Source organism: Arvicanthis niloticus, chromosome 5 (genome assembly GCF_011762505.2).
Source record: "Arvicanthis niloticus isolate mArvNil1 chromosome 5, mArvNil1.pat.X, whole genome shotgun sequence".
Taxonomy (NCBI): Eukaryota; Metazoa; Chordata; class Mammalia; order Rodentia; family Muridae; genus Arvicanthis; species Arvicanthis niloticus.
This window is the reverse complement of record NC_047662.1, coordinates 51,424,078-51,440,454: the sequence shown is the minus strand read 5'-3', so window position 1 is coordinate 51,440,454 and position 16,377 is coordinate 51,424,078. Positions and strand designations below refer to the sequence as shown.

Sequence of the window (16,377 nt, the reverse complement as noted above, 5' to 3'; positions counted from 1 at the left end):
ATCGTGTACTCAGCCTGTTTGTTTAGCTCAGACATGCCTTGGATTTCCTATGCAATCAACTTTTACAACTAAGCTAATGCGTTTCTGTAATCTTACATTATGCGGTCTTTCATGACCCTGGCCAGAGTAATGCATGTGTGTTCTGATAATCATTTGCTGGAAACAGCACATAGACTAAAAGCAGTCTTTGTTTGTTTGTTTTGTTTTGTTTTATTTTTTCCAGACAGGGTTTCTCGGTGTAGCCCTGGCTGTCCTAGAACTCACTCTGTAAACCAGGCTGACCTTGAACTCAGAAATCCACCTGCCTCTGCCTCCCAAGTGGTGGGATTAAAGGCATGCGCCACCACTGCCTGGCCTGAAAGCAGTCTTATAAATGAATATCCACCACAAATGATAAACACAAAATTTGGGTTCTGCTTTATAAACGATTCTTGTAACACTGTTTGTTATCTGGGTCAGTTAGGATCAGCTGAAGTCAGTGACTTAATCCCTGGTAAAACTGTTAAAGGCTTTTGTAAAATATCCCTCATTTCCTCCCCCATGTAATTTTTGTGCTCTATAAATACAAAGCAAAGGTTTCAGTTAGTGATAGACATATTCACAAGACAGCCTTTAGACAGGCACAGATTCAGAGTCATAGAAAGCCATGAAGGACGGAAGATACTGAGAGGGCAAAGTGGAGACTCAAATCTGGGTTAACTGTTACTGGTTAGATGGCATGAAGGAGGACTTTAATTTCTTTCCTTAAGATGATACTGACTCATCATTGGTGTCTCAGAGTTTATTATTCATGCATTCAAACCAACCACATAGGTTTTGAATTGAGAGAGAAAATTATACATCACTTAAAGAAAAACAAATTTACTAGAATTTATGATAATTTATCCTTACCTTTTGATCAGAATTGGACAGACTGTTATCAACTACTAAATTAAGCATGCAGTGCTTACAGCGGTATTCCTTTACCCAGAAACAACTGATATAAGATGATGAAATGACTAAATGCATTACGCTGAAGTCAACAGAGCAGAAATGGATGAGACAAATGAGGAAGAACAGGTAAAACTTGACTACACAAGGATCTTTCTAGAAGTTCTAAAGCTGCAACTGACTCTTAAGGCTACTCTCTTGGTTAAGTAAATACCAAACAACAAAAACCCCATGCAAGCAAATAGGGTGATATATGCCTATAACTGCTTCAGGAGGCCAAGACAGGAGGATCCAGAGTTTAAGGCCAAGGTGGGCTACATTGCAAGTTTCAAGACAGCCCAGGATAACAAAAGAAAGCAAGGAGGGTTATGGAAAATGGGCAAAGGATTTGAATACACATTTTCCCAAAGCTATAAAAATGAGCAGCAAGCACACGAAAAGATGGTCAACAGTCGATCCACATCAACCCCATGAGGTTCTGCAGGCTACTGAGCACTACTATTAAGATGGCATTAGAGGAAACCAAACAAGACACCAAACAAGTAATATGGCAAAGATGCAGGGAAACAAGAACCTGGGCAGACTGCTGATGAGAATGTAGAGCAGCAAGACACTACTTAAACATCAAGGGTCCTCAAAGAAGTAAAGATGGAATTACCATATGATTAAGGTTCCATCTACAACATGAACTGAAAGCCAGGATATGAACAGGCATGCATAAACGATGCTCATGGCAGCAGTCTTAAAACGGCAAAACAGAGAAGCAACCCAAGTAAGTGGCTGGTGGCAGATGAGGTAATACACAAAACAAACGTGGTACGTATGTGGATATTAGTTAGTTTAAAAATACAATTTTATTTCAGGCCTGACTACTTTGCAATAGCTAGCTAATTAAGGTACTCATCCCTGGGAGAAGTTAGTTCTCCCTCTCAGGGGTCATTAATGGTCTGTAGTAAACCATACTAGGCAGACCCAGCAGGTTTTATTTATATGTACATGTGTGTGCACCAATAATAATCAAGGAAAAAGAGGTCATCAAATAGAAAGGGAATGAAAGGGGCCATAGGAAGGGTTTGGGGAAAGTGGTGTAATTATATTTTAATTAAAAAAAAAAAGATAAAAAATAAAAACAAAAAAGAAATTTGATACCTATTACAATATAGATAAAGGCATTGCCCTAAGTAAAACAAGCCAGTTACAAAAAGATAAACTGTGAAGATTTTATTCATGACAGTAGTCAAATTCAGAGACATAATAAAATGATGACTTCAATGAACTAAAGGCAGGAAGTAATGGGAAATCATTGTTTAACTAGAGTAGTTTTAGTCTCACAAGATCAAAGTAAGTCTAGAGATGGATGGTAGTTGTGGTGGTGTGAATATGCTTGGCCCAGGGAGTGGCACTATTAGAAGGTATGGCTTTGTTGGAGAAAGTGTGTCATTGTGCGGGTGGGCTTTGAGACCCTCCTCCTAGCTGCCCATCAGCCAGTCTTCTCCTGTTTTCCTCCAGAACTAGATGTAGAACCCTCAGCTCCTCCAGCACCATGCCTGCCTGGATGCTGCTAGCTTTTCTCTCTTGACGATAGTGGACTGAACCTCTGAACCTATAAGCCAGCCCCAATTAAATGTTTTCCTTTATAAGAGTGCCTTGGTGACGGTGTCTGTTCACAGCAGTAAAGCCCTAACTAAGCAAGTTGTGATTGTTATACATCAGTGTGGATGTACTTCCACTTAAGGGTAATCTTAAAATTGAAGGTAACCTCTCATTTTCCATTTCCTCAAATTTCCACCTACTCCCATAATTTGAATATTATATTCCATTCTTAGTTGTACTAGGTTTAGATTCACTGTGTGATGGTTAGTCTTAACTGTCAGCCTGACTAGATCAAGAAGTGCCTAGGAGATCAGTACAACACAACCCTGAGTTTCAATGGAGGCATCCATTGAACCCATCTTGAACATGGAGGTACCACTTCATAGAGAGGGGGCCCAGATGGGATGAAGAGGGCAAAGGAAAGCTCCTTACTTAGCCATTTTCTCTTTGCTTCCTGGCCACCATGATGTGAGTTACTGCTCCACTATGCCTCAGTGCCATGGTGGGCTGATATGTTTACAACTGAGAGCCAAAACAGATGTCTTCCCTTCCCGAGTCTGTTTTGTTCTGCTAACAAAACTGGGATCAAAATCACAGTTGCTCCCAGAATTAAATGTGGTTACAATTTTATAAAGACAAATATATTTGCTGTGTAACGTTTTTAACAGGTAAAATTATATAACATTCTTTAGGAATGGTCCACCATTTTATTTAGCTTGCCACATGACAGTATCCTTAAAAAGGATTCCCTGCTTCATTACAACAAAATGATTGGTTAAGTTTTACTATACAATGCTACTAACATGAGTTATAATACTAAAACAATGGTTCTAAGGGGGAAAGCTATCATTGATTCTTAACCAAGAAGGAAAGATACCATAGAAGCTCACAAAACTATATGATGAAGTTCTTTTTAATAGAACTTTTAAAAATTAAACATGATTTTGAATCACGTTTTGAATCATGGGTCAAGAATGGTAGTTAGGGGTGGTAAAAAATAAACTTAGGAAAGCAGATAAGACTGGGCAGGGGGATTTTTGATGTTATGCCAAATTCTTCCCTAAGGTTGAGCAAACCACATAATCACACTAAGCGTCATAAACTTGGTAATACTGGCCTGTAAAGTGGTAAGATTTCAGAGGGGAAGATAAAACTATCACTTAGCATTTCAGTGCTTCCATTACTCCTCAGTATAGTGGACATGACAATGCTGCCAGCCACGTACTTCACAAGAGACTTTAGAGGACTTGTGAGTGAGCTCCTGAGATGCTTAGGAATCCTTTGACAAAGGCAATAGCTAGATTCATAACCCATGTGACATATTAAATATAATTTGAGGTATACAAAATGATTTACTTTCTATTTTGCATATAAGAACGAGAAAAAGGAGAAGAATCTTCTATATCTGTTCTGTACTATCCTTCTCATTCAAGTCTGTTTGTTTGTGTTAAAGACTTTCTGTAACTGTATACAAAATCTCTATTATAGCATGGGTGAGTGGGAATTCTGCCCATCACATGAAGTATGGGCTCAATGGGAAAGCAACTAAAGGCATTCTTCTCTCAGATATTGTGTGACACAATCAGCCAATAACTTTGGCCAATAGGTAATGTGTTTTTATATCAAAACCTTCCTTATTAAATGATTAATAATGAGCCAAAGAAAATTTCTTTTATGTGCTAATGGATATATGTGGGAATATTAACCACAGAGCATAGTCAGAAGTGACATGTTCTAGGATTTAATAAATAGAGAAATCCAGCTAAGACATTTCACTCCTAAATGATATTCTCAATATAAGACACATAAAAAATTTGTACATGTATCTGACATTAAAAAGTCCTTTAACAGAGTCCTACCAATTGAAAGGGCTTATACAGACCTGTTAAATGGCAGGTAGGTGAGGTGGTGTGTATGCACTTTTCTATTTGAATTATATCTCACAACACACATACACACATAAACAGAAAGAACAAAACACCCAAGTACTATTCATGTCTATTCCACTTTTAAGACCCCGACAGTCATCTCCATGAGGTTCCCATATGGTCCAGTTTTCAGTAAGTATCCTTTTATTCTCAACAGCATTTGTGCATGACATTTTCACTAAGCACTTTATGTCAAAAGAATGTGTATGCTTTCTTCCCTAGATTTTTAAATCACTAGGTTTTGTCTGTTACTTAATAAGCAGTAAGTTTTTAAGATGTTTATTGAAATTTCCGTGAAAACTCAAACCACTAGATAGTATGTATTTCAATTCTCAAGTAGTTGGCATATTGTTGTTACTTATGTTATTGTTCAATCAACTGTAATTTTTTTATTAAAATGAATTAAATAATTATTTCAATTTCCTATAGGGCCCATTTTTGCATATGAGGAACTGGTTTCATTTGAAACTCCTACATAAGTCTTTAAAATATATGTCATGATATATAATGCAGAGATTATATTATGACACACATAAATATATATGTAAACACATATATGTATTATATATTTGAGGGTAGTAGTAGAAATTGAATCAAAGGTCTCATGCATGCTTGGCCAGTATTTAAATAATGAAGTGACATCCCCACTGGCCTCTCAAAGGACATTTTGGTCAAGTTTATTCAGGGCACTTTAATACCAGTCTTCAAAGATGTCATATTAATAGTTATGTCTAAAGTAAACTTCTGTGCTGATGTATGTTTCATTGATTATAGAAAAGCTACAAACTCCTCAAATATTTCCTCTCCTCCAGGCTACCTTTCTAACCATGAAGTGAATTAATTTTTTACTCTCTTAATATATCTTTCAATACACTGAACTCATTTTTCATGTTGTTTTTTATGTAATTTTTTTCATACTTATTTTCCAATTTTTAATCCCTTCTTTAATTGTCTAACCCATTATTTGATTGATTTATTAATTTAATAAAACAAATCAGTAAATTCTGATATAACCTTATTTAAAAAAATTATTTTTTTCAAATTTCCAAGGACCAGAGTAGAGGCACATGCCTATAATTCTCAGCATTTGAGACTTCTCAGAGGTTGAGGCAGGATAATTGAAAGTAAGTTCAGAGTTAGCCTGAGCTACAGTCTAACATCCTGTCTCAAACAAAACCAACTCCCCCCAAAAAAGGACTAAGAATTATTTGGATTTTATCTAAATCTACCACTTGTCTGAGTTTTTTTTCATTTGCTTAAAATCAATCATTCTTTAAATGCACACAGATGTAAATCCATTCACTATACTGGTTTTCTGACCCATAATTTCTGTGTTCTCACTCTCCTGCTGCCTTTCTCTCTTTCTCATTATGGTTTCATGTAGCACAGGCTGGCCTCAGATTCAGTAGCTAGCTGAGGATGACCTTGAACAGCAGATCCCCTGGCTCTATCTCCCAGGTTGTGGGATTACAGCACTCGCTACCACACGTCTCCTTGTGCTTTACCCAAATACAAAATGTTGTCTTACATAAACATAATACAATTTTAACAAGTTATTGATGCAACAGCAATAATCTGTATTGAAATTTTATCCTTGTAGCACTTATACTTTGTTCTCTGCTTCATAAGTGTGGTTCAAAATGTAAGCTATCAACTTCCTGCTCCTCCCATCATGCCTGCTGCTTGCTGACATGTCTCCCCACAGTGACTCAAATGCCTCTAGCACCATAAACTAAAATAAATCCTTTCTTCTCTAACTTGCTTAGTCACACTGTTTTATCACAGCAATAGAAAAGTAACTACTAGAGAAGCTGGTACTGAGAGTAGGCTACTGCTCTGAAGAACATGACCATGGCAATTATTATTTGGAGGAATGTGGAAAACTTTGGCATTTTGGACTAGAAAAAATGCTTGAATTCTGTAAGCAGAGTTTAGCAGGCTGTTCTAGTAGAAGTCTGGAAGGCAGCACAACCTAGAGAAATGCAGATGGTAAAGGCCCAGCTCAAGAGGTTTCCAAGGCAAACATTAGCAACTATGCTATAGGCCATTCCTTCAACATTTTGGAAAAGAATCTGGCTGTCTTCTGCCACTGGCCCGAGAACCTGCTGGAGGCTAAACTAAAAAGGACAACTTTTTTTGGTGAAAGAAATTTCAAGACAGCATAATATTGAATCTATGTTATGGTTGCTATTAGCGACTCTTACACAAATCTAAAAACAGAGCAAATGGGGCAGAAAGAAATATAATGTGTACAGTTTAAAGAAAAGAAAGAGAAGGAGGATGAGGAAGAAGAGAAAGGGAGGAAGGGGAGGAGGAGGAGGAAAAAAAGAAGAGAAAGGAGAAAGCCAGAGAACATAATGTGTTGGGCTGTAACTGGTAAGGAGATTAGTCCCATTAAGGCAAGTCCTGCTGCTCTGTACTAGGACAAAGGGAGGGGTGACCTCAGGACAAAAACTCACCCTGAAAGACAACTCAGGGGGTTTCTGCTCTCAGAAAACAACAACAAGAACAACAAAGCGGCTATAAATTAGGTCAGCTGGGGGTGGGGAGCTGTCCAACCAGAGTAGAGACAACCTTGGCAGTGTCATCCAGTGTGGCACTGGCTTTAGAGGCATGAAGGACACTAGAGTAAAGGGAATGTGGATTTGTCCTCTGCAGTTCCAAAGAGCTGCTGCTGAGGCCAGGCAGCAGCTGGAATCCTGGAATCCTGGGAATGCCTGGGAATCCCTGAACAAAAATGTGATTTATGCATTAGTTTTGGAATGTTAGGGACATTCAAGGATTTTAATTTATGTATTAGGAGAGTGCCTCGCATCATTATAAAAAATGACCACATATTATGTTACATATTATATAATGTACTAAATTATATATTATATAATAATTTGCTGACTTTTATAATCAATAAAAGTGTACTTAAAATTCATGTTTTTCAATGTTTACAGCAAGTACTAACAATTTACCAACCTTAAAAATGCAAGATACCTTTAAGTAAAATAAATTAAGTTATATAACTGAGTATTTCCTCTGGTCAACCAATGTTTATTAAAGAGTTAACTATTACTTAGTCTGTTACATTATTTTACTCTCCTGTGTTTTTATAATCAGTCGACACAATAAAAATAATTGCATTTCAGGACTGAAGAGAAGGCTCAGTAGTTAAGAACACTGACTGCTCTTCCAGAGGTCCTGAGTTCAATTCTCAGCACCCACATGATGGCTCACAACCATCTGTAATGGGATCTGATGCCCTCTTCTGGTGTGTCTGAAGACAGCTACAGTATACTCATATACATAAAATAAAGAAATGTTTAAAAAAGTAATTGCATTTGGCATTACACCAGTCTGATTAAAAGCCCAAAGTTGGGTATCAAAGTACATGCCTGGAATACTAACACCTGGGAGATGGAGGCAGTAGGATTAGAGTTTATGGCCAGCCTCAGCTACATAGTGAGGTTGGGTTACACTAGACAGTCATTTTTTTGTTTTGTTTTGTTTTAAATTTAAGAAATAGTAAATTAAAAAAGATAGTACATTAATTTTTTTTTTCCAGAAAACTCTGACTTTGTAAGAGCATTAGCAGAATTAACCCATTCTAAGAACAGCGCCACAGTTAGAAACTCCAACACTAATGCTAGGTTAACTTTTTATCTTTGAAACAGAAGCATGATAATATGTGTTAATTCGAAAGGCTAGGCAAATGGTGCTAGAAAATCTATAAATGAAGATGTGGGGGATGGGAAAGACTCAATGGAAATGTAATAGTAAAAGCTTTTTCACTTGGCCTTAGTAATATGTAAACAAAAACGTTGTGTAAAATTTTTTCATATAGTCTAAAGCAGTTCTCCTCCTCCCTGCGTTAATTCTGAGCCTGATTTTAGCCTGAAACTCCTGATCTGATCCTCCTGCCTCTAGCTCCAAAGCACCGTGGTTGCAGGTACCACCACATCTATTTTAGGATAATCTTTTTTGTTTGTTTGTTTTAAACAGCAACTTTATCAGTCACTTAATATTTTCAATCAACTATTCTATTCATGAAGATTCAAACCCTGGTGTTTTAGTACAAGTGATTTTTCCACTTAAAGCTTAAGAGCCAAGGTTGCAAGGTTGCAACCTACATTAATCATGTTGCCTCTGGCTTTAGAACATACACAGAAAAACAAGAGTACATTTGCTTGGGGAGACTAAAGAAATTAGGAGCAGCAATTAGTTGATTCACCAGCTTCTCTTTTCAAGAAAGGGCCAAAGGCTCTAACAGTTTGTAGAGAAACTGTACTTACTGAGAACACAAGATAGATAACCTCTAAATCTAAAAAACAAACAAACAAAACAAAAAACAACTTAAGTTCATGGTAATTCCTACTATAAAAAACAAAACAAAACAAATGAAGTTCAAATTTAAAAAGGGAGCAGCCAAAGATTTCATGGCACTATTTAAGAAATAGCATCACCAACATGACTGGACACACCTGACAGCTCCTTCTTTAGCCCACTTTCCCCCCATGTGGCAAGCATTAAAATGAATTTTATGCCATGTCCCTGCTTTTGGACATAATCTTTTGCTTTTGCTATAATCTTAGCACATACATATCTAAGCCCAAACAACTGTTTATTTTGCTTGTCCTTAAGCCTTAAAGGCTGTATGCAGTCTTCCACAAATTGGTTCCTGTTACTGTTTTTAAAATCCTAGCCACTGTATCTTCCCTTATTTTATATTCAATCAGGCCACATTTATTTTCCCAGTTGCTTCTATTAAAAAAAAAAAAAAGAACAAAATGTATTTTCCAGTCAAATTTAAAGAAAATTATGACCACTTTGACTTAGTAGTTTGTCACCTTTAAAAACAAAGCATCTCAAAGATGGAACTCTGTACTATAGCAGTGGTTCTCAACCTTCCTAATGCTGTGACTCTTTAATACAATTATCTTCGCTGTTACTTCATACGTGCAATTTTGCTACTGTTATAAATCATAATGTAAATATCTGTTTTCCAATGGCCTTAGGTGACCCCTGTGTAAGGGCTATTTGAGTTCCAAAGGGGTCATAACCCACAGATTGAGAACCAGTGTACTACAGTATGACTATGCTTCACACATTAAATTATTAAGATGGCCTTTAATCTCTTGGCTAAAACACATTAGCAGCAAAACTGGGTTTAGGATATAGTTCATCAGGTACAGTGTTCACTTATTATATACATAGCTCTAGGTTGGATCCCCAGCACTGCATAAACAGTAGGTGGTATGCACTCCCCGCACTGGGGGAGGTAGAAGGAGAATTGGAAGTTTGTTGTTTTCTTCAGCTACAGAGTGAGTTTAAGATCAGCCTGGGGTATACAAGCCCCGGGTTTTTTGCTTGTTTGTTTGTTTGTTTTGACTTTTTAGAAAAAAACAGACTAACCAAAAAACTGCTATACATATGAGATGTCAATGTATTTATTGCCAGATACATGAAGACTCTTCTAATATAACAACATCTGGTGATATATTAAAGTTGCCAGTTGCCAAAAAAGATCCACCTTTAGTAAATTTTGGTTCCTTGCTTCTGTAAACAGATCAGGAACACAGTTCACACATAAAATTCATTTTCATTCTTTTCCCGATTATTTTATGTTCCACCATCTTTGCCAGCAATGTGATAATAGACATTTTTCTAATGCAGTAAAAGACAAATCTTTTTATAATGGTAAGAGTCAATAAATGTAGATTGCTATTTCTGAAGGTCCTCCTTCTTTTATGTCAGCTCACATCTAACTCAAGTATTCCTGCTAAAGTTTTATTCTGCCTTTTACTCAAATAAAAAAATGTTACCCTAATAGGAAGTATCTAAATCAGCCTGGCACAGGAGGTAGCCAAATAAGTATTGCAAGAGTTAGCCCTTCCTTCTCCCTCAAATTCTTTAAAGACCTTTTAAAAAACTTTTTATATAACCGCTAACTGTGCTTTATTTATCCTATATAGGATAGCCGAAAGGTAGGAGAATACAAGATCGTCTAGCACAATACCCATCTCTACTATGGTCATTTCCGGTAATCACATTATTGGGGTTGGGTTGTAATTTAAAGATGATCCAATACAAACTTAATTTTTATTTTTTTTCAAGCTTATTTTTAAAAATAAGAAAAGCAAATTACTTATTATTGAGGTGCTAAGTGAGAATCTTAAGAAATCTAGGCACCGAAATCCATTCAGTTCATGAAATCTCTCTCGAGTTTCAATGCACTACACAAATACTTAAGCATTTAAAAGTTCTACAAATTACAGAGACATATTTACTTAATATACTATTTCATTCTCAGTCTGTTAACCCTAAGTTATTTCAAGTTAGACATTACTCAAATTTAGCCTACAGCTTACACAATGATGGGAGGTTTTGAAAGTCAAAGAAGTGTTGGAAGAGTAGAGGTGGGCTGGGAATACCAAGCACCCCGATGCTGTCAACAGAGACAAGTTTATAGAAAGAGAAAAAAACAAGGTAACCATGGGGCCACATGCTCCTCCTGCATACTCTTTTTGCTCGTAGAAGGCCCATAAAACAGCAACGTCTAGGGAAGGAATACCTACGGCATTTCGGGACTCCGTTGCTGCATAGAACCAATTGAGAAACCGCAAACGCGGAAGCGTAAAAAGCCCGCGTAGTAAGCACTGGATGAGGTGTCACACCGAATGCAGCTCGCCGGAAACAGCCTCCGCGCGAGAAAGAGCCCAAACGTGTGCAAGGAAATGGGGGTGCAGGCAGTCTAAGGCCAGAACCCATCTAGCCCCAGCCGCGTGCAGCACACGACCCCTCCCCCCCCCCCATTATTCTGGACATACCAGCCTCGCAATAGATAAGCTACAATGCCATGACTGTTCTCTCTGGGTCAATAGTCCACAGATCTCTGGTCGGAGCGTTTGGAAAGTGCTCTGTCTCTTACTTCCGGTGGCGAAGAGGCGCAGTTGCTATGGTAATCTAAAAAAGGCTGTCTGTCCGGTTGTGCTGAGAGGTTCGCGGAACTACTAAAGAAAACTGGCTTCTCTTCTTGGTTTGTGAGCTGAAATTAGGTAGTAACCAGCCCTCTCTCTTGCTCTATCGCTCACTCTGCTCCTCACTGTGCGGCTGCCTCTCTCATCTGCTACGTTTACTTCTGTATCCTCCTTAGAGCCAGTCATTGCACGCCCGGAAACACAAAAGGGAATGCAGCACTGTGGCCAGAGGAATAAAAAAGAAAACGGAGAGAGCTTGTCTGGGATTAGTTGTGACTGTTACATGGAGCAGCGATGGTGACTGGATGGCTCTCTGTTTTCACTCGGGCCTTTAGACGCCTTAGGCGCTTTTAACAGTTTATTTTTCCTGCTTATTGTGTGCCTGGTTATTTATGGAGCCGTTTGCTACAATATACTCTCCAGGCCCCTGTCTCAGACTTGGGCTAGAATTTTAAATAAAAGGTGGTTTCCGAGCCCTAGGGGTGCAATTACACATTTATTTAAGCTTCAGTTTAGGCTCTCTTCACAGAAAGGGAAAGAATAGAATTCTGGAACATTTCTGCCCTGGGATTTTCATGTGAGAATAACCCTATATGGAAAGAGCATTTGAAGAAGATCCTTTAAAAATGTTTTTAAATTGCTTGCTGTAAACCGAGTGCTTGTTCTTCCTTATTGGAATAGTTTTCTTTCATGTTTGTGAGATGGTGTGCACACATATGTGTTTAAAACCGATGTTTAATTATGGTGATGCCAATTTGCAGTAACCAGACTGTGACACCACATCCCTATGGGGTCCTTCTAAATCTGGTGTAATATGAAAGTGTCAGGCAGGCGGTCTGTGTATTATAAATAGGGTACTTCATCCATGATAAGCGATTATTATCTTTCTTTCCCAAGTGTAAAAGACCTACATAATTCAAGAAGGTGCCAGCGATTTGGGCCTCCTGAGTAAGAATCCAATGAGTCCTGAAGGAGACCCTACCTGTGTCATCTTATTGTTCAACTTGAGCTATTCAGTTTATTAGATTGGAATGTATTTTTAGAAGTCAACACAGGATAAAGTAATGTTGGAAGCCATTAGACCACCAGAACAATTTTGCACTCCATAGTAACCTTTGTTCAATAAGCCTTCATCCACATTAAAAGAAGAAACTATTGAAATTTCACAACTTATTGCTGACTAGGTGACAACTCTGTCTCTCAATTTCATCATCTGTAAAATGGGCAAAAAGTGCCTGGTCAGTGTAGTAAAGGATGAGATAAGATGTTTGATTGTACATTAATGTCTTATGAGCAGACATGCTGTATAGACCCTAAATCTTATTACTAGTAAAGGAACTCTATAAAGCCCAATATAATCAGTGAAACTTCAAATATTCAGTGATTTGACATGAACTGTATCATAGAAATGGGAATGAAATGATAGTTAATCCTGCAGTGGAGGGTGGGTCCAACTGCAGTTGATTTGCATAAAAAATCTCACTGTTGGGGAATTTCACTCCATGTATGTTTTCTTTAGCATTTATCTGTCCTGAAGTATTCTGTATATTTAACAAGTGTGAACTGATGCAATCTTAACAACCCTGTGAAGTCTCCCCTGAAGTCTTATATTGAGTTGATCCATGTACGCATTTTCTTTGTTCTGATTCTTTTGCACTGTGCTACATCATTGTTCTTTGCGATATCATTGAATATTTGAGAAATTATATACATAAGTGTATGTATATAATTAGAAATCAGTTGTTAAGGACTTATTCTACTTAACATATACTGATAAGTTCATAGAGATGTTATAATATTTATCATTTTTATTCTATATATAAAAACTTTAATACCCTAGTATGCCACCCCATGGTGGCACATTTGCGTTTTAGGTGATTTACATCAACTAAAGTAAACATTTTTCATCATTTTCTATCTAACAGAATGGCCAGCAGTCCTGGAAGTGATGCAGCTGTGGGTACTCAGAAGTCAGTGCTTTCAGGGAGTCCTCGAACAAAGACAATCCCACTTACCGAACAGGAGGTATTTTATATGAGTTGTAGAGCCGCCTACTTAACTATCTTCAAAAGCAGCTTGGAAAACATTATTTCTAAAGATCAACTTTACCTAGGTAAATTTTTTGAAGTTGAACATTTTCCATTATTTATTGAAGTTAATAGAATGAAAAGTTTGAATTAAAATTACGTCATCAAATCATTCCAATTTCACAGTGAAACAAGCAGAAGAACTTTAAGAAACAATAGCTGATTGTGTAGTTACATATTCTAGGGACTTCCAAATTTTCTGTCTCTCTCTCCCTCTCATCTATCTATTTATCTATCTACATATATTATCTATCTATCTAGAGGATTGTGTATTTAAAGCTTCCATCAGTTACTACTTAAGAGTTGGTATTGTTGATGTTTTTTTAATTGAATTGTTTCCCTTCTTTTATTACTTTAAAATTTTTACATTTATTTAAATTTAAATTAATTTAAATTTATTGTTTTATTACTTTTAAATTTTAAATTTAAAATTTCCTTCCTCCTATCCTCTCCAGTTTTTTCCTCTCACTCCCCCTCTTCTGTCTCCCCTCGACCCAACCTCTCCTCCCTTTCTCCCCAGAAAAGGGGAGGCCTCCCATGGACATCAACCAGCCCTGGCATATCAAGCCACAGCAAGACTAGGTACATCCTCTTCCACTGAGGCTAGACAAGGCAGCTCAGTTAGAGGAAAGGAATCCAAAGGCAGACAGTGTAGTCAGATACAGCCCCCGATTCCACTGTAGGAGTCCCACATGAAGACCCAGCTGCACATCTGCTGCATATGTGCAGAGGGCCTAGGTCTGTCCCATTCCTGCTCTCTGGTTGGTAGTTCAGTCTTCAGGAGCCCCTTTGGCCCAGGTTAGCTGACTATGTAGGTTTTCTTGTCCTTGACCCCTCTGTCTCCCTCAATCCTTTAACCCCCCCTCTTCCACAGGATTCTCTAAGCTCTACTCAGTGTTTGGTTGTAGGTCTCTGTATCACCTTCCAACAGTTGCTGGGCAAACCCCTCTATGTTAATGCTAGGCTCCTGTCTGCTTAAGTATGGCAGAATATCATCAATAGTGTCAGGCATGGGCCCCCTCTCATAGCATGAGTCTCAAGCTGGGCCAGTCACTTCATTACCTACCCCTGCATATGCTATAGGCAGGACAAATTGTGGGTTTAAGGTTTTGTGTCTGGGTGGTGTCTCATCCTTCATTGGAATACAGGAGATGATCAGTTCCAGCTCTATATACACCCATTGCTAGGAGTCTTAGCTAGGGTTGCCCTCACAGATTTCTGGGAATTTTCATTGTGCTAGGTTTCTAGCTCATCTTAGAGATGCCTCCCCCAGTACAGTAGTCTCTCCTAGTACTCTCTCCTTCTGTCTTCCCTCCACCTCATTCTTTGTTTCCATCGTCATTACCTCCCCCATCCAGTCCCCTCCTTTCATCCACCACCAGTGTCTAATCTATGTCCCCTTCTCAGTGAGATTCAAGCTTGTACCCTTGGGTTCTCCTTGTTACTTAGCTTCTTTGGGTCAGTGGTTTGAAGCATAGTTACCCTGTACTTTATGACTAATCACTTATAAGTGAGTACATACTATGTTTGTCTTTCTGGGTCTGAGTTGCCTCACTCTGGATGATATTTTCTAGTTCTATTAGACTGCAAATTTCATGATGTCATTGTTTTTAATGGCTGAATAATACTCCATTGTGTAAATGCGCCACCTTCTCTTTATCCATTCTTCAGTTGAGGGACATCTAGGTTGTTTCCAGTTTCTGACTATTATGAATAAAGCTGCTATAAACATAGTTATGCAGGTGTCTTTGTGGTATGGTGGAGCTTCTTTGGGGTATATGTCCAGGAATGGGATTCCTAGGTCTTGAGGTAGATCTCTTTTCAGTTTTCAGAGAAACTGCCAAGTTGATTTCCAAAGTGGTTGTACAAGCTTGCACTCCCACAAGCAATAAAGAAGTGTTCCCCTTGCCCCACATCCTCACCAGCATGTGCTATCTCTTGAGTTTTGGATCTTAGCTATTCTGGTGGGTGTAAGATGGAACCTCAGAATTGTTTTGATTTGTGTTTTCCTGATGACTAAGGGCTTTGAACACTTCTTTTAAATATTTCATGGCCATTAAAGGTTGCTCTGTTGAGAATTCTGTTTATAGCTCTACCCCATTTTTTAATTGTGTTATTTGGTTCATTGATGTCTAGCTTCTTGAGTTCTATGTATTTTGGATGTCAGCCTTCTGTCAGATGTGGAGTTGGTGAAAACCTTTTCCCATCTGTAGGCTGCTTTTTTGTCCTTTTGATGTTTTTTTGCCTTATAGAAGGTTTTCAGTTTCAGGAGGTCCCGTCTATTAATTGTTGATCTTAGTGCCTGAGCTGTTGGTATCTTATTCAGGAGATTTTCTGTGCCACTGCATTCAAGACTATTCTCCACTTCTCTTCTAACAGGATTAGTGTATCCAGTTTTATGTTGAAGTCTTTGATCCACCTGGACCAGTTTTGTGCACAATGATAGATATAGATCTATTCGCATTCTTTTACATGCAGACATTCAGTTAGACCAGCACCGTTTGTTGAAGATGTTTTCTTTTTTCCATTGTATAGTTTCGGTTTCTTTGTCAAAAATCAAGAGTCCTTAGGTGTGTGGATTTGCTTCTGGTTCTTCAATTTGATTCAATTGATTAAATTGTCTGTGTACCAATAATACCATGCAATATTTATTACTATTCCTCTGTAGTGCAGCTTGGAATCAGGGATGGTGATACTATGTTCTTTATTGTACAGGATTGTTTTAGCTATACTGGAGTTTCAGTTTTTCCATATCAAGTTGAGAATTATTCTTTCAAGGTCTGTAAAGAATTGTGTTGGGAGCTGGAGAGATGACTCAGTGGTTAAGGACACCGACTGCTCTTCCAGAGGTCCTGAGTTCAATTCTCAGCACCC

General features: G+C 38.0%; 2 protein-coding genes across 13 annotated transcripts in view; one reads left to right on the top strand and one right to left on the bottom strand.

Annotated features, from left to right (window-relative positions):
• The window catches only part of Itgb3bp (integrin subunit beta 3 binding protein), a 47,755-nt gene extending 36,354 nt beyond the window's left edge, over window positions 1-11,401 (bottom strand). For 3 of the 10 annotated variants that reach the window (XM_076934618.1, XM_076934617.1, XM_076934619.1), the window contains exon 1: window positions 11,011-11,207. In XM_076934618.1, coding sequence (XP_076790733.1) covers window positions 11,011-11,207 — 197 coding nt within the window. Of the gene's footprint in view, window positions 1-11,010; window positions 11,208-11,266 lie in introns of those variants that run through there. The other 7 variants (XM_034503191.2, XM_076934621.1, XM_034503190.2 and 4 more) reach the window with 5 other exon arrangements.
• The window catches only part of Efcab7 (EF-hand calcium binding domain 7), a 60,011-nt gene continuing 54,890 nt past the window's right edge, over window positions 11,257-16,377 (top strand). The window contains exons 1-2 of one of the 3 annotated variants that reach the window (XM_034503187.2): window positions 11,257-11,397; window positions 13,342-13,529. In XM_034503187.2, coding sequence (XP_034359078.1) covers window positions 13,343-13,529 — 187 coding nt within the window. In that variant the 5' untranslated portion in view covers window positions 11,257-11,397; window position 13,342. Of the gene's footprint in view, window positions 11,495-13,341; window positions 13,530-16,377 lie in introns of all 3 variants that reach the window. The other 2 variants (XM_034503185.2, XM_034503186.2) reach the window with 2 other exon arrangements.